General features: G+C 41.8%; 1 protein-coding gene across 2 annotated transcripts; it reads left to right on the top strand.

Moving 5' to 3' along the window:
• Positions 1-5: 5 nt before the first annotated feature.
• On the top strand, positions 6-24,230 carry fmn1 (formin 1). Of its 2 annotated transcripts, XM_046372477.1 has the most exons (19): positions 6-89; positions 1,223-3,101; positions 6,842-7,020; positions 11,251-11,359; positions 13,162-13,223; positions 13,768-14,471; positions 14,830-14,971; positions 15,722-15,809; positions 16,060-16,121; positions 16,207-16,295; positions 16,437-16,566; positions 16,724-16,870; positions 17,125-17,184; positions 17,882-18,002; positions 21,342-21,434; positions 22,269-22,320; positions 22,998-23,147; positions 23,537-23,618; positions 23,843-24,230. In XM_046372477.1, the coding sequence occupies exons 2-19, from the start codon at positions 1,325-1,327 to the stop codon at positions 23,885-23,887; spliced, it is 4,092 nt and encodes a 1,363-aa protein (XP_046228433.1). In that variant the 5' UTR covers positions 6-89; positions 1,223-1,324; the 3' UTR covers positions 23,888-24,230. The 2 variants fall into 2 exon arrangements, with proteins under 2 accessions (XP_046228433.1, XP_046228434.1); XM_046372478.1 differs by lacking the exons at positions 6-89; positions 1,223-3,101; positions 6,842-7,020 and adding an exon at positions 9,000-11,069.
• The last annotated feature ends 40 nt before the right edge of the window (positions 24,231-24,270 follow it).

Genomic DNA, 24,270 nt, shown 5'->3' with positions numbered 1-24,270 from the left:
GGCGGGCCGTTGTCATCTGCCGCGTGAGTGACCCTTCAGCCAGTCAGAGGAGCAACCTGCTGCTACATGGAGCAGGGAGACGGTAACGTGTAAGTAAATATGTGTCACTGTTACTGCTGTTTATTGTAAATAGAAATTAGCATGTGTCGACAGATAGCTAAGATAATCATATGAAATTAAAATTGCAAAAGTTAAAAATACAAGTTTGTTGAGTTTGATCTTTTATGCATGGAGTTTAAGGGTCAGGAGGGTCAGAAACAGTTTATCGTGTTTTCACTGAATTGATTTTTCTGTAAAATTACCTTTAAGTTACATAACTAGAAATCAGTGTCAAAGAATTTGTTTTGCTTGCAAGTTATTTTTGCACCAACCTGTAGGGTTCATGTGTTTGTGATGCCTGAGTGGAGGGCCGTGGTGGAAGAAGTACCCTGAAGTAGCAATACTACACTGTAGAAATACTTGGTTATAATTTAAACTCATGTATTCACAGCTCACTAATGCTGCAGTTGGTAAAAGTGATGCTACTTCCAGCAACTTTACACTCAGGCTTAATCTATTATAAAACATTATGATGTATTAGTTAGTTATATGTTGTATTATTAAAATTGTTAATTTGAAATAAATGTAATGCAGTGAAAAGTACAATATATGACTCCAAATTGTAGAATAGAAGCATAAAGTAGCATAAAATGGAAATACTCAGGTTAAATACCTCAAATGTTTATTTAAGTATAGTTTTTGAGAAAATGTAGTGAGATTCGTTCCACCACTGGGGTCGGACAGCAACTCACGATTTTCTCTATCATCATGTCGTGAATGAAATAAGAAAAAAGTGTATTGCAATTTCCCAAACCCCAAGATTTACATCACTTGTTTTGACCATCGTTGAAGCTAAAACAAGTCTTTGGCATTTTTGTTTAAAATGCAAATAGTTGACTATGTCAGCATGTGTCATCGTTTGTGTCTTTTTTGTAGTCACCCTTCAGGATTTTACTGTTATGTACCCATATTGTTTTTATAAGACAAGATAGTCTTTATTGTCACTGCACAGTCACTGACACAATGATGAAATGATGTTTGGTCCATCCTTACACCCTGAAGTCTCATTCTTCTTTTCTTGTATGTTTTTTTTATAGATATGGTTGGAATTACAATTAAATTTAAACTTCAAGTTTACACATAAAAACAAGGGTGAATTAAACTTTTTATCTTTCTATGTCAGGATTCATGCGGTTGTCCAGATGAGACCGAGAAGTCAGCATCTAACCTCTCCAAAGTATCCATTCACCCTGTAAAAAATTATCTGTGGTAGTCAAATAATATCATGGAGAACACTCACAAAACCTTTCGCCTCTACATCCCCATCAGTGAGAGGGGCTGTGTGAGCCCATCCCTCTCCCACTACAGGGGGCCAGCTTCCCCCTTTAAAGCCCCTCTGAAGACACAACGAGGATTAACTTCTTACTGTAAGCAGAAGGAAGGTACAGCTGGAACAGTGAAGCAGGGTCAAGGAGACAAATTCGGCCTTGGAGACCTCAAAGCAACCCTCAAAGCATTGGATGATGTTTTTGAGATACACTGGCTGACAGAGTTGTTACCGTTGTGTTTGGAGTGCCAGGCTTTCATGAACATGGGCAACCAACAGAGCATGGTGATTAAGTCGAACCGTCATGATCATGCTGAGCGTCGAGATACTTTACCGAAATCCCCAAGATTTCAGATCCCTCGGAAGAAAAGGAGAAGATTGGAAGACGCCTTTCAACAAAACCTCAAGATGACACCCGGGACTCAACAGAGGCCTTTGAAGGGGAAAAGGCTTACAAAGTGCCAGAAAACAAGCTCCCCTACCTTTGGGGAATGGGACTTGGAGGAAGTGAGGTCCATCGCCTGCACTCCTGCAGCCAGGAGAACGAGAGTTTTGGGAAGTCCACAGGAGCCAAAGTCATCATTGAGAATGAAGCTGCCTGATGCTTCTTCTGCAAATTTTCTTTTGAGCAAAAAGGGCATTTCCTCTTCGAGAAATGATTTATCTTTAAAGGAAGAATGTGCTCTCACTGACTCAGACACAGATCTCTCTGAATATGACAATGATATGTACTCTGTGTGTACCTCCCCTACTAGCCTGGAGGTGATTAGGAAGACAGAAGAAAAAAACAGGAACACAGAAAAAGCCCAGATCACCCAAGAAGAGAGAGATATAGATCAGGAGAAGAAGGCAGAGGAGAAGTCTGCTCTATGGATGTACAAGGAAACGGGAAAGAAGGCTGCAGCACAGCGAGTGATGGGCAAGATCGAGGAGGTGGAAGGCATCATACATCGGGTGAGTCTCACCAGTTCGGACTGGATCGGAGAAGGCAGCGACGGAAGGGATGAAGGTCAGTTTGTCTTGGATCGCTGTGCTGGTGAGGAGGAACACAGGTGCCGAACTGAAATGGGTTTCCAGTTGAAGACCCAGAACAAGGAGTGCAATGAAGACAAGCCTCTGCTCATTGAGGAGTTTCACGCTCTGGGTGAAGCCCTGAGCCAGAGCTTGCGTCAGGTCCTCAAGATGGAGACAGCGAAAACACAGTGGGAACCCTTCGCAGAGGCCGGGAAGACGTCTGATAAGCCAAACCTCGTAGGACCAACAAGAAGGCCTCTGAATCTCTCATCACATTCTTCTTACTACTTCACCTCTGATATGCCAAATGACTCTTCATCACCCTCTCTGTCAACAGGTGGAGAAATCTCCCCTGTGCCCTCGCTGTCTCTATCTGCAATCCTGGATGTTTCTCAGAGAACATCCAGCAGCTTTGAAGGCATGTCTCCCATCTTGTCGCCTCTATTCACCTCCAGCCAGCACTCTCTGCCTCTTAGCCTCACTGACCAGCATGAAAACGACACCTATGAGAACCACGCAGGGTGGGTAAGCTCAGCTGAAGATAATTTATTCCCTCGACAGGCTGGAGGCTGTGGAAGTGCCAACACAGTCTTGGGACGGGCAGGGAATGACCTGAAGACTTTGGCTCAGGTGAACCTCCAGCTGAATGAACAGAATCAGATGCAGACACCAAGATGCACCAGTGAAACAGAGGGCAGTCAAGATTATCTACTGTCTTCAGGTAATAATGCTAACTATGTTACAACAGCAAATAATATGTATGCAGTTCAGAGTACTTAAGCCTGACAAAAGCTTTTTCAAGTTTTTTTTAACTGCTGTTTCCAAAGTCAAGACTAAACTTTGAACCTCAGCTTTTAAACCAACATGGACGAGAAGGTCCTTAAAAGTCATCAAAAACTTTATGACAACTGGGAAAAGTCTGTTTGCGGATGAAGATTATGCAATGTGACTGACAGCTCCAGAGCACCCACTAAATGGTCCTTGTGGTAAATTTTGTACACATTTTCCGGAGTATGATCTTTATATATCAATATTGTGACATTGCGTTCAACCATACAGTCCAGCCACACTGACCTGAATCAAACAAATCAATTTTGTCTCCTGAAACCTTTTAAATGCCAGAGTAGATACCATACCTGAGTGTTGATACTGATACAAAACCAATACACTGACAGTACTTCACTCTGAAGAACATAAACCTGCTTTCATACAACCCTCCTCCCTTTTTCTTAGATGGTAAATGTTGCATGGACACAAACTAAACAAGAACTCAAACAAAATAAATAAAATACAGTGCAAAATAATGATATCATTTAGAGAGTTTTGTGAACCAAGAAGGAATGAGTGAATCTGCAGTAGTTTTTGGTACTTGGAGGTTTTTGATTCTTTGGATGAATTTTGCTCAGTAGCCAAAAGATGTCAATACACAGTCCTACTTGAAAGCAGATTCTTTTCTTGAAGGACTCTACAGCAAAAATATAAAGAACGTTTGGTGTTACAGATTTTCAGCTGTAGTGAGTTAAAAATACTGTGTAGGACTGAACAGTTTTTACTAGTATGGAGAATATTATGATGTATTTCAAAGGTTTTATAACATAGCTGCATCCTGTAGCTCCATCTTTTGTCGTACGTGTTTCATTATGTGCTTCCCAGTGGATTAAGGAGGACTTTCAGCTGTGGTTCAGGGTGAGGAGGGATGTGTGTGCATAACGGCATGACATTGAGGGTTCGTGGTTGGTTAGTGAAGTGAACAGAAGAGGAAGAACAGACGGTTTTAAAGGTGGCACATGCTGAGTCCTGACTGTCAGATTTACACATTGATTAAGTTGGTGATGTCTGGTCTCATCCGCATGCACACACACACACACACACACACACACACACACACACACACACACACAGACTTTCTCTCTCATCATGGCTGCTGGAACAGGCTTGAAGGACGTGTGGTAGTCTGGAAATAATGACCACTTGCTGGTTTGACATACCACCGTGTCTCTGTGTGTGCGTCTGTGATCGCTCAGGCATGAAGTATGACTGAGCACCTGATGTGGATACTCTCATCCACCTCATAGTGCTGCATTAGCACTGATCTGAGGCAGCCTGAGTTTCTCTTTACAGAACAGTGTCTGTATGTCTGTGTGTGTGTGTCTGTATGTGTGTGTGTGTGTGTCTGTGTGTGTGTGTGTGTGAGTGTGTGGGGAGTGGAGGCTACAGAATCAGATGGAGGCTTGTGATGAGAACATTTAATCAGTTAAATGGAAATAACAGGTTGCACGCTATGTGTCTGTGTGTACTGCAGTTGCACATATCTTGCCATTCCACTTATTTTATGCCACTTATGGCTCAACATATGGAAATTTAGTTGCCATGGCGATATCTGTGTGTCTGTCTTTGTATATAAACACTGCACAAATTCAATAATTCACGAGGAATGCGGATGCAAAGCAGGTTTCCCCTATTAATGTGAACTTTAAATTTCTCAGGGGCATCCCACTATTTACAAAGGTACCAAATATGACAGGCTTGGAATTTGAGGAAAATTGTACAAAATGATGCACATTGTATTATTTCTTTTAGATAAAATGGTGCAGTTTTGTATTGGAATAGCTAATTTAAACATGTAGCTACAGTGAAGAGTTGGGAGATGATATCAATATAGTGAATATATACAGACAGTGTAAGAAAGAACAAGACTGTATTAGACTTAAAGAAGGGAAATAGAAAGAGGAGACCACATGTTATGGAAATGCAACTCAGTTATGTATTGAAATTATTACTTGAGTCTGTTAGGCAGTCTGATCTGTATAGTGTGAAGTCTTTTCAGAAAAATGAAGTCCCCACCAGGCTGTGCAGCAGGACGCCTGGCTGTCGAAATTGGATTAATGGTCTGAGCTTTGTGAAACACAGAACATCTTTGGAGGATGATGATTAGGGTGAGAGGACGATAGACAATGCACAGCCTTCTGAGGGTCAAACTGAGGGCCGATAACACATTTCCATAAGCTGTTTGATCTGGCTTTGAGAACGCTTGTGTGTCCGCTGAAAGTTGCACAGCTGGAATCATTGTTGGCGCTCTTATCTGAAATGATACTGAGGAGATTTACTGTAAAATAGCTTGATCTCTTTACCAAAGCATAGAGTGAGGAGTGTGTGACCATCTGGGAAATGAACAGGGAAAATCTGGCTGCAGCAAGTTAAAGAAACCACAGTCCTTTTTTCAAGGTCGAGCTGCCTTTGCCCACATCTGGCATTAGACTGATGTTTTTATCCAAACTGCCTTACAGGACCGTTCGTGCATGCAGTACATTTTTAGCGTGAGGGCAGTGGGAATTGAACCCCTAATTCCAACAGTGCTGGAGCCACTCTCAAATCCCACATCCTAATAGGGTAAACAGATACATGCCTACGTACATATGAATCCAAATGGGTTAATAATTAACTTAACAAAGTTGCCACAAAAACACAATCGTCAAACATCTCCAGTCTGTACTTTAATAGTTTTTCAATTTAGCTCAGTTGGTCAGGGGTCAGCAGCTATCAGCTTCACAGCAACAACCATCAATCATCTGCCGCTCATGTAATATACAGTTGGAATACAATATAGTACTGTATAGTAAAGCATAATAAATAGACTGCTTGAGAAATTTGAGAACCATTTATACCAATCACTGTAAAACATCTGCTGTAAAGTGGGGAGAGATGCAGCAGACTCATCCAAAAAGAAACTCATCAGGTTTTTTTTGCTCTCAGTAATTCTGTTATGCATTGCTTTGTTCAGTCAGAGATCACTTTTGTGCACAAAGCATCACAAAACACACACAAACACACACACACATTTCAAAGGGACGACAGCAGGTGTCCACTGATTATGACACAAGGCTGTGGGCTTGTTTTTACTGCAGAGGACAATAAAGTAATCGTCAGCCACAAGTGACAACAAGTGGAAAGTAAAGCAGTTTAACGAACGGCTGAATAAACTAGAAGAATGGCACCCAATAAGGTGCTTTGTCTTATTTTTAAAATGCAAAACTTAAGAGAGAAAGGTTCTGCAATTCATTTTTCTCTGAAGTTCTGCCTTGTGTCCTCATGGGGACACTGTAGCTCACAGGGTTTACTGTTCACTTCTGTCTTTTAAAGATCTCTGCATGGGTTAATTTGGCAGGCAGTTTGTTTAAGGGGGGATGCTTTCAGTATTATGTGTGTATCAGGGTAGCAGACTGATATCTAACCGTAGTAAGACTTTTCCGCAGAGGCTGGCACTGCAGTGTTCATATTTAGTTTATGTGTCTTTTTCAGTATGTGTTCCTGTTTAATATCTGACATGCTTAATGTAAAGTTGCCCAAATCAGAACTTTGCATGTGCTTTTTTTATCTCCTGATGCTGTCATTAAAGATCTGTGTGAGAAGAAAATTGAAAATGATTCTGCTCTAACTATGATGTGACTTTCTTCTCTTCAGAAGAAGCTCTGCAGAGGCAGGAGAAGATCTGGCAGCAGGAGGTGGAGGAGTCGCTTTCCTTCTGCATGAAGCTGTCTCATCCCTCCAGACCGAAACACATTGACTTCCTGCGCATCACAGCTCCTGAAGATGACATCGCTGATACGCCGACGACCACACCCCTCCCACCAGAGTTTCGGGTCAGTTTCTTGACAGGGTGACAGTGTTTCATACTGCTTTGACTTGGAGTATTGAAGTGCCGTGACATAAATATGTGCATTGTTTTTCATTGGAGTAAAGTTCAGCTGATCAATAGACTTTTAGCCTGCAATAAGGACATAATCACTGAAATTAGCTGCTGTAGTATTAGTGCTGATCTCAGTGACAAGTTGCAGATTATTGGTTCAGGATGGTGTGCCAATTCCTGTTTACAATTCCTAACCTGCTGCAGGGACACAAGATCGTTCTCAGCAACTCCTTTGCATTGTGCTTTCAGGCTAATGTCAATGAAAATGTCTCTTAAAAGCTTTGTAATGAGCACAAATATTCACTCTCTAAAACTGAATAATGCTGCATCATCATGATACTGACATACAAGTTCACACTCCGCTGGAGTTTGGCCTCTCTGGTTCTGATGGCTCACAGGTCCAACAACCAGCCTCACATATGTGACAAAGAGCTCGTTGTGATGACATAACAGAAGGGATTTAAAGCAGCTCTGTAAGTGCATTGTTTAAGCAAAGGTATCTGCATTAGCATGAAACTATAGTTTAAAGCTCTTAAGCTCTGCCTCTCCCCCTCTGTTTACATGGGGAGGTGTTGTCCTGGACTCAAACTTTAGAATCTAAAGTTTAGATGAATTATATATTTGACCATTTTTAAGAGTTTTGTATTTCCATTAAGTGAACATGGTGCTTGAGAAATATAAAATCCGGTTTATAAGGATTTAAGTGTTTTAAAAGGAGCAGAAGAAGAATAAAACTGACCTCACCAGATCTTAAGTTTGGAGGTTATTTGTCTATTTAACTGTAAATGTTAGTGTGTGTGTGTGTGTGCGTGTGTGTGTGTGTGTGTGTGTGAGAGAGAGAGAGAGAGAGAGAGAGAGAACGTGCAAGCGTGCAATGCTCTGATTCTAACGCTGTTTTATAGGATTATCTGGATCCATTCCTATTACATAAACACAACTCACATAAAGGCCACAGTGTTCCTCCCTGAGAATGCAAAAGCACTTTATAAGCATTCATATGATTAAGGTGCCTCTAACAGTGCAGGGCATGTCTCTGAATACCTAAACTGTCAGAGAAAGTCACGCAGTAAAAGTGTTATCTCTGATGTGATCTGCTGCTTACCTGCTGCTGGCTGTGATAACTTAACTTAAAGGCAAACAAGGGTGGAACGTGAGAACGAAGAATAACTCAAGCACGAAGAACCTCCTTCACTCTTTCTTATTTATTTAAACTCTATTTATTAAAAGTCTCACTTTCTCTCTTTGCCCATTAAGTTTCCGACTGTGGACGTTTTTAGTGTATTAAGTGATCTTTTCTGCCTTCAGTGACTTCCCTCTTGCCACCCTTTTGCTTTGTGATAATTTATATTTTTGATGTCATTGGATGAGAAGTCTCTGTCTTTAATTTTATTTATTTTATTGCCTAATATTTCATTCTTTTGTATTGATACTGTGTGTGTCATCAGCCTGGCTGTGACAAAATTTGTATTCTTGTTTATTTATTTATTTATACACAAAACAGTGTTTTGTGTATAAATAAAAGTGAAAATAAAATAAATAAAATAAATAAAACTGATCTGAGAAAACTTCTCTCATAGTGCATGTAAGATTTAATGTGAGCTGATTAACAGTACAGTGTAGGTGGGGTTAGACCCACTAATCTGCTCAGACCAGCCTGCTGTTGTTCAGTACCTGCAGGGGAGCTGAGAGACCTCCCTGTCACGGTGGATTTACAGGCCAAACGTTTAACAAGTGATCCCTGGCAGTCCCATTGCCCTCCTTCAGCTCTGGGTGTGGTGTCCCTCCATCTGTTGTGGGTGGCTTCCTTTGCCTTACGGCTCACGGATCTGTCAGGGTGTGTTGTCAGAAACGGTGGCTAAAGTCACCATCTGCTTCCAATTACACTATGACCATCTGTAGGACGGCGTCCAAGATGCAGCTCGGTAAACTACTGCAGCGAGTACAGAGGAGCCAGAGGGAAAACGAGGCAGAACTTGGAAGCTAAAGCCAGGACTGGGATCTGATTTTAACTGTGGTTGAGCTGAGTCACTGTAGCCGGCAGAGCCGTGGAGCCGGCCTTTGCTTTTCCATTACTCTGTGGATTTTCCTCCTGTTATTCATTTGTCTGAGTGACTAACAGCCGCTTTCAGTTTTGGGCCGGAAAGTTTAGTTTCCTGGTAAGACATGAAGGAACTGTTCTAGCAGAAAAAGGATTAATCTATTTCTTTTCAACAAACTGGAGCAAAAACAGGTCGGATTTCCACAAGTGGTGATATGACTTTATTGACTTTAAACATTTCTTACATTTATTTAATGACAGTAAGTGGAAGTTGCATGGTCCTGGATTCTGCATGCCATACAAATGCCTGAACACCAATTACACCTTCTTAGACTGCGTTTTTCTGCTGTAAGACAGCGCGATGTTGCGCTTAAGTCTCAGATACAAACAGTTTAAATGGTAACCACAATGCTGACACTGTGGGAAAAGTTTTTCAAGAACTTCTAGCTCCCTCTATCCTGGAAAACTTCACCACTTTCTTTCTGAGCAACACACACTCCCAGCAAATGGAGGAGCAAAAAGCCATCCTAAAATTTTTCAGGACCCTCTCAGAGGAGCACAATGAAGACCCAACTGCAGGAGACAGCGAGCTGAGCTTTAATCTAAAGAAAAACAGAGATATGACTTTTGAAGAGAACAGTAGAGACTCCTTATCATATGTTATATTGCCTCGCGAAGCAGAGAAGATCACCTCTAACTCATGTATAAGGACAGAAGCAGGAAATGACTCAGACATGACAGAGGAGGAGAGGAATAATATCAACCTAACAAAGCAGCACAAAAACGCTGTAAATGCCGAAGATGGCTCGGCGGACTTTGCAACAAATCAAGAGCAGAATAAGTCGCCAGATGAGCATTGTGGTAAAGTTAACGGATGCAGTAACGAGGGCTGTCAAACGTCACTCGACGCTTGTGTCTTGACGGAAGCAGGATGTCAACACATTTCAGCTGACTGCACGAATACAGACTGCAATTGTGTCAAGCAGGATGACACCGGTGAAGCCAACCAGAGAATCAGAGAAGATTACAAGAGTGCTCACCAGCAGGCAGATGTCGTCAGTACTCACTATTCGGATGTGGGTTTTGACCCTGAGGAACCTATGAAAGTGGCTCAGATTGGACCTGGAGTTGAGGAGAAGCTTGAACCAATAGTAGCACGAACACTGGAGCAAACCGGTGGACCTCCCTTCTTTAAAAATGACAACGAAGAGGAGAGGACGGATGCAGAGGAGCCTGGCAAAGAAGATGAAAGAGATATATGTCCGGACCTTTCTACCCAAACTCATCGTCCTTCCAGCCATAAAGACACATCACCAAATATTATCATAACATCTGCAACCATAGCCAATAACCCTCCAGCTGGATCCACCTTCACCAGAGCCACCTTCTCCCCAAGCTCCCCCACGGACAAGCTGATCCAGCTCCCGGCCCTGTTCAGCGGCCTGAGGGTCCTGAGGAAAGGGGTGGTTGGTCCCGAACACGACACCGTGGCCCAGATCAGACCTTCATCTCAAGGAGCAAGACGGGACATTTTCCCTGAGAAGCAAGAGGATGCTAAGGTCCAGGGCAGCTTCCTGGAGCAGATCTCTCAGTTCCTGAGCCGGGAAAAGAGAGGGGATGAGAAAGAGGAGAAGGAGGAAATGGAGGCTGGAGGAGACCAGGATGTCACCAGAGAGAAGAACGAGCGTGAAGAAAGTGAGGAGGGCGAGCAGAGGGAACTAGAAACAGAGGGGGATGCAGAGGTTTCGTTGGAGTCCACGAAACCTTCTGTGTCCAGTGCAGAGGCAGCATTCGATGCCTTCAAAGCTTTTTTCACCCCAAAGCCTTTGAAGAAGGACCCAGCAGAGAAGGTGGACCTGGAGGCAGTGAGGAAGAAGATCAGGGCAGATAAAGATGCACTGAGGGCACTTTTTGAGAAATCCTCCAATAAGACGCCAGAGAAGAAAGACTCACCAGATGGCCAAGTAGGAACCACGTGATTCAACATCGAGCATCAAACATAACGTCATGACTTGTTCTTTGTGGAAAACAAGTTGTAGCAGAGCCGTTATATCAATACTGACCTGTCTGTAAAGATGTACGAGTCCTGTTGAGGACTGATTCTGTTTCAAATCTGTTGTCAAACTCTGTTTCTTGTCCTTTTAGTCAGAAGCGTCCATCCCAGGAGAGGGAGAAGAAAAAACTCCTGGTCGTCTACAAGCCGTCTGGCCACCGCTCAAGGAGGAGAAACTTGGACTGAAGTATACAGAAGCTGGTACTGACACATTTACACACATTCATGTTTTGTCTCAGTTATATTAACCCTTGTGACGTTTTTTCCACCCTCACTGTTTTTCCACAGACCCATCTTCTATATGTATAGAAATGCTAATAATAATAATAATAACTGAAAAACTTATGTTGTCTCTTTTCTTTTAACCTTAATGAAGTATAATATGTAGGAAAGTATTTAAGTGACAACTCTTCGATTTAATACAAAGTGAGCTTGCACATATGAAGGTGCCGAAGTACTATTATTATTATTATTATTATTATTATTATTATTATTATTTTAACTCAGAGCAAGGAAATGCTTCATCTTTTATAGATTATATATGATATCTATGAACAATGATATGTTCCCTTTTTGTCAAAAATGTCATTCACAGACTCAGACAGGCAGAATATGTTACCTTATGTAGTGATATTACTCTTGTTTGGGGTTAATTAGACCTCAGATATACAGAGAGTGTCAACATCAGTCATGACATATGAAAATCCACTGTATTCCTCCCTGTTTTACAGCCGGAGTCCAAACTCCATTTCACAAAAAGTGTGAAAAGTGATGTAGTGTCAGCCTGATTAAACAAAGAGTGTGGCAGTTAAAGAAAACTAAAATGGAAATTGTGCTCAGGGACTCGATTATCTCCAGATGAAAATAAAAATCCACACCAAGTCATTATGTTAAACACTATGTGCTGGATATTCATGATGAAGCAGCAGAGAGAGAGAGAGTGAGTGTTTTCTCTGTGTTGTCATATGGTGGATGTAATATCAAGCTCCACTGCTTCGGTAAACACAGCTCCACCCTGTGTGCATGTGTGTGTGTGTGTGTGTGTGTGTGTGTGTGTCCACAGAAAACTAGACTGTGAGACTCCAGCACCTTCAGTGTGTGAAAGGATTTATAAGATTGCTCCATCAGAAAAACATTTGTCTTATGGAAGAGTTCAGGCCTTAGAAGGTACAAAAAAACTCAACAGAGCACCAGTCAGGCTCCAGACGAGCTTCCAAACGAGGTCTCTAAAAACCCCTTCCCCTCTCATCACTTGCTCCACAACACAAACCACTAATTGTGAGCCATGTTTTCCTCTTGTTGTGTCTGAACTGTGAACTGTGCTTTTATTTTAACTTGTATCAAGCCATATGTGGTGCTAGCAAATTTGTCATAAGTCAGTCAGTCTTACATGTAACAAATATATATGTACATATGTAACAAAGTCTTACAAACACATAGCTAGATGTGGACATTGAACAAAGCTTTTTTTAAAGATACAAAATTCCTCCTGCTTCCTTTGGTATTTCTGTGGATGAAAATAATCTACATCTGTTTATCAGTGAGACTTTTAAAGGTTGTTTGATCAGGGATTAAGCTGTGATCCTGGTGTACACACCCTCTTTCCTGAAAATACACCTCCTGTAAATACTGTCAGGAAGGTGACTGTAAACACGCTGACCATTCGATAAGTTCATTTGAGGCTCTACTGCCGTCATCTGGCAATTTTTTTATATTTTTTCTGATCAAATCTTGTCCTCAACAAATACATTATATTTTCAAATACCCTTCAGAATCCCACAGTGGTGAAACAAGAATTTGATTTGTTATGCGACATTAATCACAAATTCCTGTGGTTGTTGTAAGTCTTCAGCTCGTACTCAGCCACATCATTAATATACATGGAAATAAAAGTGCTCTCAGGCACCGCAGCTGTAATGATGAACATTTTCCGTGGTACAAGAAAGAACAATGAGCTGTAAAAATGCCCCTTCTCATTGTTTTTCTGCTCTGTTTCCTCTCAGAGCACCAGGCTGCTCTCCTGCAGCTGAAGAGGGAATGCAAAGAGGAGCTGGAGAAGTTACAGGTCAGCGTGAAAGGCGTTCAGCTGTGGTGTGCAGCCCGGTGTGCCAAGTCTATGTGCCTGTAACTTGCTTAGCTTAGCTTAGCTTAGCTTAGCGTAAAGTGTGAAAACGGGGGGGACAGCGAGCCTGGTCTGTCCAGAGTCCACCGAACCAAAATGTGATGTTTCACACCTCAGTTTATGTGCAAATTAAACACATTAGATATAACAATTTAATTAGTGAGCTTCAAAGGTGCTGATAGGTTAAGGCAAGCCTCTCCACTCACTTTATGCTTAGCTAACATAAGATGACGTAGCTTCATGTTAGCAGGATCAATCTTCTCATCCAGCTCACTACAAGAAAATAAATCCATGTATTTCTTAAAATGCTGTACTCTTGGAGCACTACTGTCATTGCCATGGAAGTAAAGTCTAACTCCTTTTATGAAATATCACTCAAGATTTGCAGTTTGTTTAACAAAAACAGATGCTTTGTTATTTAACTTGTCTGCTATATTAAGACACAACAAGCACAAGGTGTTGTTTGTCTAACTGATGTCACTTTCAGGAGGACTATGGTCAGGAACTGTCCAGACTGAGGGTGGAAAACAAGGACAATGTCACCTGTCTGGAAGTCGCTCTGGCCGAGCTGGAGGCCAAACTCTCCCAGTTTGGAAGCCACCGCCCTGGGGAAGTCAAAGATGTCGCCGTATCAACAGGGGACGACTTTGTACGCAAATCCTTCCGCACAGTCTGCATCCAGACAGACCGAGAGACTTTTGTTAAGACTCCAGAGGATGGAGAAGATACGGGGAAGGGCTACACATGCCTTCAGCAGCAGAAGGTGACCCCCAAAAAGCTCGACCTGGCCTCTATCAGCCTCAGCCTGGCCGGTCAGAGGGATGATACTTCGTCTTCCTCTTCATCACATGACCGTCCTCCTCCTGGAGCCACGCTGCCTCACTCAGGACAACCAGACGATCCTTCTCAGACAACATTACCAACCAAAACAGACAACCTGCCTCCTCCCCCTCCACCTCCGCCAAGTTTGTCAGCAACTCAAAACCACATGAAGCCTTCAAATGGCCCTCCACCACCTCCTCCGCCTCCACCTCCTCCTCCTCCATCCGCACCAGGTTTAGCTCCCCTTCCGCCTCCGCCTCCTCCAGGTGGAGTTTTCATGGTTGATAAACCTCCCAGGAAACCGGCAGTGGAGCCATCACAACCCATGAAGCCTCTTTACTGGACCAGAATCCAGATCCAGGACAACAAGTAAGTTCACAGCCGAGAACCATCATTTATTATAACACAACAGAACCAAAATCAAACACTTGCTTTCATGTCATTTGATTTTATACGAAAGAATAAATTTCAGATTAAAAGCACGTTATGATATGATACATAACATAAAATATAGAAATTACCTCAATTAAATTAAAATGAACCCCAACAAAATTTTATTTCTATGAAAATATGAATGATGAAATGCAGATTAAGAGGGATAATAATGGGTGTAGTTTTGTTAAACTGCCTTTACTGGCTTGATGCCTATTTCAGCCCAGATTGACGCTTTTGTTTAATTGCTCTTGGAGTGGAATAAATTAAAATATCATGTTTCTCTCTCCCTCAGTAACAGCACGCTATGGAACGTTTTAGAGGAACCCAAACTAATTAATGCCAGTGTGTTTGAGGATCTCTTTGCCAAAACCACCACACAGACCAAGAGGAAGCCGCTGTCTGAGGCATACGAGAAGAAAGCCAAAGCCAGGAAGGTATCACGCAAAATTAACTGGAACATCATGGAAGACATGCTTCAGTTTTTGCAATGTGTCTTTTGTCCACTAGAGGGGGTCGATACCATTGGATTTGCAAATGCCATATTATTCTATAAACTTGTCAGAAGAGTGACATATAAATCCAGATTAATTTATACAACACTCCATAAATAAATCCAACTCATTATTGTGTAAAAATTTGTTAAAAAATGAAAAGCTTTTTGAAAGACAGAGAGACCAAAGATTGTAAATTCACCTGACAAATTTGAAATTTAACTCACAGGTGTGATTTATTTCCTCTCTTTTAAAAAAAAGTGAATTTCTCCAATGTTTTGCGTCTGTTCAGTTGTTTTTTACTCCTGAGTCCTGAAATTCTGATGGGCTCCAATTCCTCTCCTGGAGGTCACTTGTGTTTGCTGCATTAGCAAGCAGTTAGGATTCTCTGTGTTAGTTACACTGCAGAGCACCTTGCACTCAAAGGCACAGACCATGAGAAGGAAAATGACATAAAATGCATTTAGGCAAAAAGAAGGTATTTGTCCAAACAAAGCTTACTGTGACTGATCAGTAAAGCTTCCATTTAATCAGCTCCTGACAACTCTGGTCACAAATGTAAGGACTATGCATTGCAGTGTAGCATGATCACAAGGCCTTTTTTTCTCCATCTTGTCACAGTAATGGTTTGTCCTGGTAAGGTGGTCATGGTAACTGCATGCATGTGTGTGTGTGTGTGTGTGTGTGTGTCAGCTCATTAAGCTGCTGGACGGGAAGCGCTCTCAGGCTGTGGGCATCCTCATATCGAGCCTCCACCTGGAGATGAAAGATATACAACAAGGTGAGTGATGGAGTGTGTCATTCATTCAGTTGTGTTGCTAAGAAACAGCTTCCTAACCATGACGAGAAGTTGCTTTGAATGTGTGGTCGGTTGTATTCGTGTTGTATTTATGTAGGATTTGGTCAGAATTAAAAATAACTTGCACGTGCAGCAGTCACATGAATCTGAAAAGGAATTAATACCAACTTTTCACCATAGCGCCCCCAGTTAATGTTTTATAGTTTATTGTTTTATAATGTATATTTTCTAGCCGTACTGACAGTGGACCACTCTGTGGTGGACATGGAGACCATTGAAGCACTGTATGAAAATGTAGGTATTACAGCACACCTTACAGCTGTTTAAATACAAGTGCAACTGTACAATTATGAGCCCCTGATTTATATTTTATTGTCAGAGAGCACAGCCGGAGGAACTGGAGAGAATCAAGAAACACTACGAGACGTCAGAGGAAGAGGAAGTCAAACTGCTGGACAAACCCGAACAGTAAATGATTGTTTGTGTGTGTGTGTGTGTGTGTGTGTGGCTGCTTTTAAGTGCTGTGTTTAACCTCTGTCAGTTGTTCTAACAGGTATGGACAACATCATCATGTTTTGTCCTCTTGCTGTCAATGTGGCTCTGATCCAGGTTCCTGTATGAGCTGTCTCAGATCCCAGACTTTGCAGACAGAGCTCGCTGCATCATCTTCCGGTCGGCCTTCATCGACGGGATCGCGTCCATCCAACGCAAGCTCAGCACAGTCTCCCGTGTCTGTGAGGTACTAAAAAAATGTTAATTGAGATGTTTTATATTGGATCAAATGTGTCAGATTTTTTAAAATGCACTTTCTTTTCATTACAGTGATTATACTTCAGCACATGTTCTTTACAGTTCCCATTTGGATATGAGTGATGTTTACCTTGTTCTGGTTCAAGGCTCTGCTGGAGAGCGATGGTGTGAGGAGAGTGGTGGGACTGGTGCTGGCTCTGGGGAACCACATGAACGGAGGCAGCAGGGTCAGAGGTCAGGCCGACGGCTTCGGCCTGGAGATTCTGCCTAAACTGAAGGACGTGAAGAGCAGGGTAAGACCTTGATGCTTGTAGGAAGACTGTAGTGGCTCCCTCAGAGGCAGCTTCATCCCTCAAACCTTCAGAACTTCCATACGGTACACGCAGATTTCTTAGGGATGGAGTATTGGAAAGACTTTGAAATACACTATTTAACAATGCACCAGCACCACTTTCAATAATACGTTACAGCCTCCATCGATCACTGACTGGTCTTTTTCACTTTTCACTTTTCACTTTTTTGATGTGTTGCCTCCATTTCTTCTCAGGACAATCGTATCAGTCTGGTTGACTTCGTGGTGTCATACTACCTGCACAATGTGGATAAGGTACGAGTATCTCACATTTAACCCACATGTATTTGTTTGCTGATGTGTTTGTATTATTTTCCTGTGAGTATCTGAGCATGGTTGGTATTTCTCAATTCACGCAGGAAAAACATTCTTTTAAAAACCACAGGGCTGGAGCACATTTACTGATTTGTTCAAATGAGACCAATGTTTCCGCACTGCTGTGTCTTCACCAGAGTTGAAATGGACGGACATAAGGCAAACATACAGTATAAAGTCATACAGTATGTGTAGTGCATGACTGAGCAGGATTTGAACAGATTTCATATCTACTGGATAATGGGGAGTCATAGTCAGACAGTGAGCTCTGCAGAGTGGAGCCTTTTGGTCTCACTTAAAAACCGAATTTGTCCTGTCTCATCCAATTGATTGCACTTGATGGATGCCGTACTTGTGCTCTTTAAGACATATCTGTTTTCATCAGCACTTGGGAAATGGCAGCTCCCGCTGTTGGATCCATTATCCAATAGATGTGAAATCCTGTTCAACTTAGAAATCAATTATTCCCTGACAATTGTACACCTGTTCTTCTTTTGACTGTGTATGTATGTGACATATGGTTTAGTCCATTTGGAGTCTGATGAAGACACAGTGCTGCTGAAAGTAATACTTCTTTCAATATATTTCTCAGTCCCTGATTTAGCAGTGATGTTTTGTTTTGATTGAATTCCACCAGAACGCTGGCACAGACAAGAGCGTGTTCCCCCTTCCTGAACCCCAGGACGTGTTCTTGGCATCGCAGGTCAAGTTCGATGACCTCAACAGAGACCTGAGACAGCTTGGACGAGATCTTACAAGTATGTGATATCATTATTGCGACCGTTATCCGTTCCAACACCTTCTATCTAAATGCTTACAAACTCTTCTCCCCCTCTTGATTGCACATGTTTTCCAAAAACATTAGCCGCACTCTGGGCAGTCAGGCAGTGAGCTTTAGCATCCATGTTGACTAGGGAGACTGGATTAGTCTCCTTGTGGTCATTTTGTTGTTTTATGTTTTTGTTTGAAAACCTCAGGCAGCCTATGTAACTCTATCACTCTGATTTTTAGAGGTTCACAGACCAAACCTCAGCCCATGTCTGGCATCATTTTTCTCACACAGCCCTCCCCATCCCCACATCTCACCGCCCTGGTTTCCCATCACTGGCCCCAGCCACTGAGTAACTGTTTATACTTAGGGCTAAAGGCCTGCTTCTTTGACCAGTTAGCTAAAGCCCCAGAACAAAAGATTTCCTCTCGTCTTTCTTATCCTTCTAGCCTGTTCCCTTGTCTTTCTAAGTGTGCCCATATGACGCCGTACTGGATGCCAGCCAGTTGAACCAGACAAGCCGTGCTGAGGACAACGCTTACTCTTACATGTGTACGATTTTGAGTCAGTGCATTGTTGTATCCCTATGTACACATGTGTTTTTGCCTGCACTGTGTGTGCGTGTGTTCAGAGACTAGTGGGAGTCTTGCTGCTGATACTGGCCTGGCGCCTTTCAGATGCAGCTTCTAATCCTCCCGCCCATCAGATCTCCCATCGTTGTGCCTTTGTACCCCTGTCGCCAGTGCAGGGAGACCATAGCTTTCCACTTATGTAATCTCCAGACCTCCAGTATCTGTAGTGTATCTGCACGGGCTTCTGCAGAGATGCACGGATCCTTAAACTGCTCGGCTGTATCACCTGGGCTCCAGTGTGGCCCCCAGATGTGTGCCACAGATAGCTTTCTTTACCTCTCAACACAGCTTTGTCTTATCAGCCCGTCTACCCAAACCGCCGTGCAATCTGGATCGCCTGTCGCAGGTTCTTTTTGTTCTCCCCGTTTGAACCGCCCTCATCCCTGTGTTTTCTGTATGGTTGGTATGAAATGTTTCCCAACACAGTTAAAGGGTGATTAGTTTCTCTTAAGTCATCCATGCTGACTGTTGTGGGAAATGGGATCCAAAGATTTTGTTATATTGGTGTATTTACTGTAATAAGTTAGAAAACACACTTTCTGTTTGTTCTGCTCTCGCTCAGCGTTAGAAAATACATTTAAAAGTTCACCAGCAGTGTATTTTTTCTGAAGCTCTGCCGATAACCAACAGGCTCTCTATAATTGAGAGACCTCGCTAAAAATATTTGTAACAGGACTAATGAAGGATTTCTGATGCAGATAACCGCCTTACCGTTCATGACACATTTGAGAGAAAAAGCTGTAAAAGCTAATGACAATACTAAACTGAATGCACTGAAAATAACACACATGTGCTGTGCTCATGCCAGACCGCAAAGCCTCGCTGGTATCATTTGTAAACAATCTGCTCCTGAGGTAAAGACGTAAAAGGACTCCAAACTTTATGAAAAGGTCCTGTTTTCAAATAAAAGCTGAGAACTTTAGGAGTCATGAACTCCAACACACTCCTTATCCACTTGTGTGATGATTTTCTCTGCCTTAATGAAATGCATCTCCTAGCACAGAAGGGAAGGATTTTCAGGAATTTAAATGGATTTAATGGAATGTTTTAGGGGTTATTCTATGCCAAGAATTTGAAATAAATTTGGTCCTCTCTTAACTTAACTTCTAGTGCCAACATCTGGTCAACGTTTTTTTCCTCTTATTTATTTTTTTCTTTACTTTATTGATAATAATTTGAAAAGGTTAGCATGCTAACATGCTAAAATGAGATGGTGAACAAACCATTTTAAACATTTTACCTGCGTAACATCATGAAATTCGCCTTGTCATTGCAAGCTTGTTGACTTTAGCTTGTAAGAATGGCTGTAGGCTGCTTCTCTTGTTTGTGCTTTGAGTGAATCAACCTTTTAGAAACTGCTTTGCAGACTTTATTGACTCTGTAATCTTCAATTGAATCTATAATCTTCTTTTCATGATCACAGATTGATTAAGTGTTTCTTTCTGAAAGGTGGGTCGACTTATTATCTAAACGTTAAAGTCTCTGTGAGAAAGCATTTAACCCTGACCATGAAACCAAGTCACTGCCTCAGTTCAGTTAGTGTGATTTCACTCTCACGTCTGAAATCCCTACGCTCTTCATCAGCTGGCTCTGTTTATGTGAAGGTCCCCTAACCCTCTCCTGACTGAAATAAATAAGCAAACCTCTGTCGAACACAAAAAGCCAGGACAAAAGAAAGAAAGGCTCGACACACAATGCAGAGAGAGAGATACCCGCCTCCACAGTTTACACAAATCCCGAATGAAAACAGTATTCTTTTGTAATCTTATCTGGGAGATGTTGATCGAGCGTCGGGCGGGGGGGCAGGGGCTCGGCTCCTTCTGCAGCCTCTATTATGACTGGCTCTGCAGACTGGCTCCTCTGATCCACTGATTGGACACAGAGCAACGTGGAGACACAGGCTGGCGGAGGAAGAGAGAGAGGGAGTTTGCAGTCGCCATCTCTGGGTGAATCTCAGCAAGTGATATCTAAAGAGGAAGCGGCGCCGATAACCTCCTGCTCGGGCACAGGTGGAGTTAGTTTAACCCAGGGCTCAAAGAACATGATGGCTCGAGGAGTGTGCAGTTTAAAGGGTCACTCCGCTGATTTTACACATCACGTTCAGTCATGAGGAGGACTAAACAGCTGTGTTATGTCTTCAGTGGCTCTGGAGGGGAGGAACAGCAACCCCAATGATGTCATAGTGATGTCATCAGGGTTATCAGCTCAGGCTGGGGAGACCATAAATTTACTATGGAAAGCCCATGTTGCAAACTGAAACTGTGGAGTGTAGAGAAGCGGGTGCTCACCGGGCACCAGACACTAATGAGATGCATTATGGGAAATGTAGCATCCAGTGTCTGTAGCCATGTTAGTGGCTCTGTGGATGGGGATGTTGGTCTTTTGGTCAGTCAGGACACCACTTTAGTCCACGCTAAAATGTCTGAACAGCCACTGGATGGATTGCAATGAAGTTTTACACAGGCATTCTTGATCCCCAGAAGATGATTCTTACTTGCCTTTGTGTTTCACTGACCTTTCCTCTCGCTCCACTATGACACTGTGGTACAAATATTTAACTGTGAATTTTAAAAACTTTGTTCAAAATTCTCCCAGTGCTTTGTATACCGTTTATTACCAAGTTTCCTTGACAAATTTATGAGACATGAGAAGAAAGGATTAACTATTCTTTATAATTATTTTGTTTTTCTCCACAGGATGTGAGAAAGATGTACAGAAGGTCTGCTCTGATTCGCCTGAAGAACACCTGCAGCCGTTTAAGGACAAAATGGAGGCTTTTGTTCTCAGTGGTGAGTGGTTTTAGTCATATGCTGTGCAGCTGCAAACCTGAGAGTTACTTTTGGCAAGCCTGTACAAATACAGTATGTCAACAATGACACATGACTATTGGTTGAAGGCTTTCAGACTTTCATGACTTTAAAGTAGCACAATTTTGTTTGCTGTGATCCAAAACAGTGAATTTCTCTCCGAGGCAGCACTTGGTAGTACAAGTTTCAAGTTGGGATGACTGAGTTTAAATGCAGTTCAAACTCCTCAGGAATGATCATGTAATAGCCCAGTCTACTTCCCCGAACTGTGCGACTTTCTGTCTGAGTCTGCTCCATCTAAACGTTGCTATTGTCTTCATTGGCTTCTTCCTGTGACTGGCCTGAATATCTTTGTATCTTTGTCCCTATTTTTATTTCACAGAGTGTCTTTGGTAACTGGGTGTGTGTTTGTGTGTGTTTGAGGGAGATAGGATGAATTCAGAGTAAAGGCTAGACACTCAGATAGGGATCAGACAGATTTGGCAGTGACTGGGGGACTCCTACCTGAGACACAGAGACACACAGGCACTGGGAATTATTCATCCAGCCAACTGAGGCATTCAGTGTTGTAAGATTTTTATATTAACCCACGTCAAGATAAGAGCTGCTGCATTAGAGAAGAGCATCCATCCCTGGTATTTAAATGGCATAGATGCACCATCAAATAGCTAAATGTTTGAGTGTGCTACAACCAGGAAACATTGTACTATAATATTAATTAATATTGTTACTTTTGCTGTGACTGTTTAATATATAATCTGTTTTTTGGAAAGTCTGCATACAGCTGAACTCTTTCCTTTGTTGGTTTCTTTTCAGCACGAAAAGAACACGCAGAGGCTTCCTATCAATTGATGACTGTACAAAAAAGGTTGGGCAATTAAGTCATGCCATCATTTTGTGTGCATCACACTTGATTTTGATTTGACAAGCAAAAGCAGGTGGCATCTGTGAATGAGTATGGCTGTCAGTTTCAACATTCATTTTAATGTTGGGATGGAGAGGGGTGTTGTATTGATATTTTTATATATGTCCTGCATATTTTTATCACACTTTGTCACATGAAAATGGCACATCAAATACAAGAGCCTGCATGGTTTTTACTGAAAGAAAGTGTGAAACTGTGACAACAATATTGGATAAAAATTATATAATCCACTAATAGACATTACCAATCAGAAAAAGATGAGATAAACAAGAGTTAAACGTAGCACAGTAGTAGCAAACTAACTCTAATGGACTGGCTGTCAAATTAGTGACATTGTCCCTCATAGAAAGTATGTCACATTATATTAATCCAGTGAATACATAAGCTAACTCTAAAATAATAAAAGAACATGAGATAACAGTCAGTCAGATGACAGTTAGATTGTTGTGTTAGCATTAGCCTCTGATAGCGAGCGTAAGTGCTAGCTGTAGTAAAATAAATACCCAATGATTACTGTCCAACATTTGGGACATACATAAAATATACTGTCAAGCTTGTTTGTTTGTTTGTTTGTTTGTTTGTTTATTAATCCTTTCTTTTTTAAAATATTTGCTGCTCAGTTTTCAGGCCCTGGCTCTGTACTTTGGGCTAAAGCCCAAAGCAGGGGAGCAGGAAGTGACTACTGGCTACTTCTTCATGCTCTGGTTTGAGTTTTGTGCCGACTTCAAGGTCAGGTGGAAGAGGGAGAACAAGAACATCTCCAAAGAGAGGTATCAGAGAGCCCAGTTCATCTGCATCTCTAAAACCACCACCACTGTTGGCAAAATGTAAACATTTCATTAAGTCCAGATAAAAAGGATTCAGATTCAGAATTCCAGCAATCAACATGTCACAAGTGATTAGTTGCCAGAAATGTGCAGATTGATCCGGCCAGGTTCTCTCAACAAATGTGGTTTTAAATATTCAACAGTAACCAAAGTTCAGTCAGTAGTGACAGACAGGGACACACACCCGAACTCATGTTATTTTCTGTTTTCATTAAACTAAACTTATTTTATTGATTCATGTGAAATTCTAGAAAGGTTGACAGAAAAAAATATCAGGACTTAATATAATATCAGACCTCTGAGCCCATGAACTTGACACTTTGTTTTTGCAGATTGAAAGAGGCTCAGCTGTCAGTTAAGAGGATCACAGGAGAGAAGAAAGTGGAGACCAGAAAGATCAACCCCAACAGCCTGGTATGGTGTGATTTAGTGTAGTACAGCTGCAGTACTTTAGAGGCAAAGAGATTTTCCTGTGTGGGTAAAACACACCAGCAGACATTTCCTGAACCAGATCCTGGACATGCAATGCAGATGAATACATGCAAATTCAAAACACACAAAAATATGCAAGTTTTCTGCTTTGATTGAAGTAGTTTTCTGCAGTGTTGTCAGCTCTGTTTTTATTGTGCCCCTAACAGAAAGAGCGACTGCGCCAGAAAGAAGCCAACATGTCTTCACCTTAAGAAACTCAGGAGGTATAAAAATACACAACCATCCTAACTAAGCCGGATCAGACTGGATGTGGTATAAAGCCAGGATTTCTTGATTTTTGCTTTTTTTGTCTGTTGTTCTGACATGTTCATGGAGTACTTGCATTCATCAACTAACTACTTTATGAAATAATTTTGCTTCCTGTAAATGTATTTAAATTTAAAAGACTAAAGAAATCTTATGTGCAATATGTGGACATCAGAGATAGCTTAAACTGTAGAAATTCTCATATCGCCATTACATTTTTTGCATTAATTCTGACATGTTAAGTCTAATCTTTTCAGTATGTTCCCACAAATAAAAATCTCTGATCATAAAATCTCATTGCTTGGAAACTGTTTTATTTACAAGCAAC

Source organism: Scatophagus argus, chromosome 19 (assembly GCF_020382885.2).
Source record: "Scatophagus argus isolate fScaArg1 chromosome 19, fScaArg1.pri, whole genome shotgun sequence".
Classification (NCBI taxonomy): domain Eukaryota; kingdom Metazoa; phylum Chordata; class Actinopteri; family Scatophagidae; genus Scatophagus; species Scatophagus argus.
Note: the sequence above shows the minus strand (reverse complement) of the source record. Positions and strands in the feature narration are given on the sequence as shown.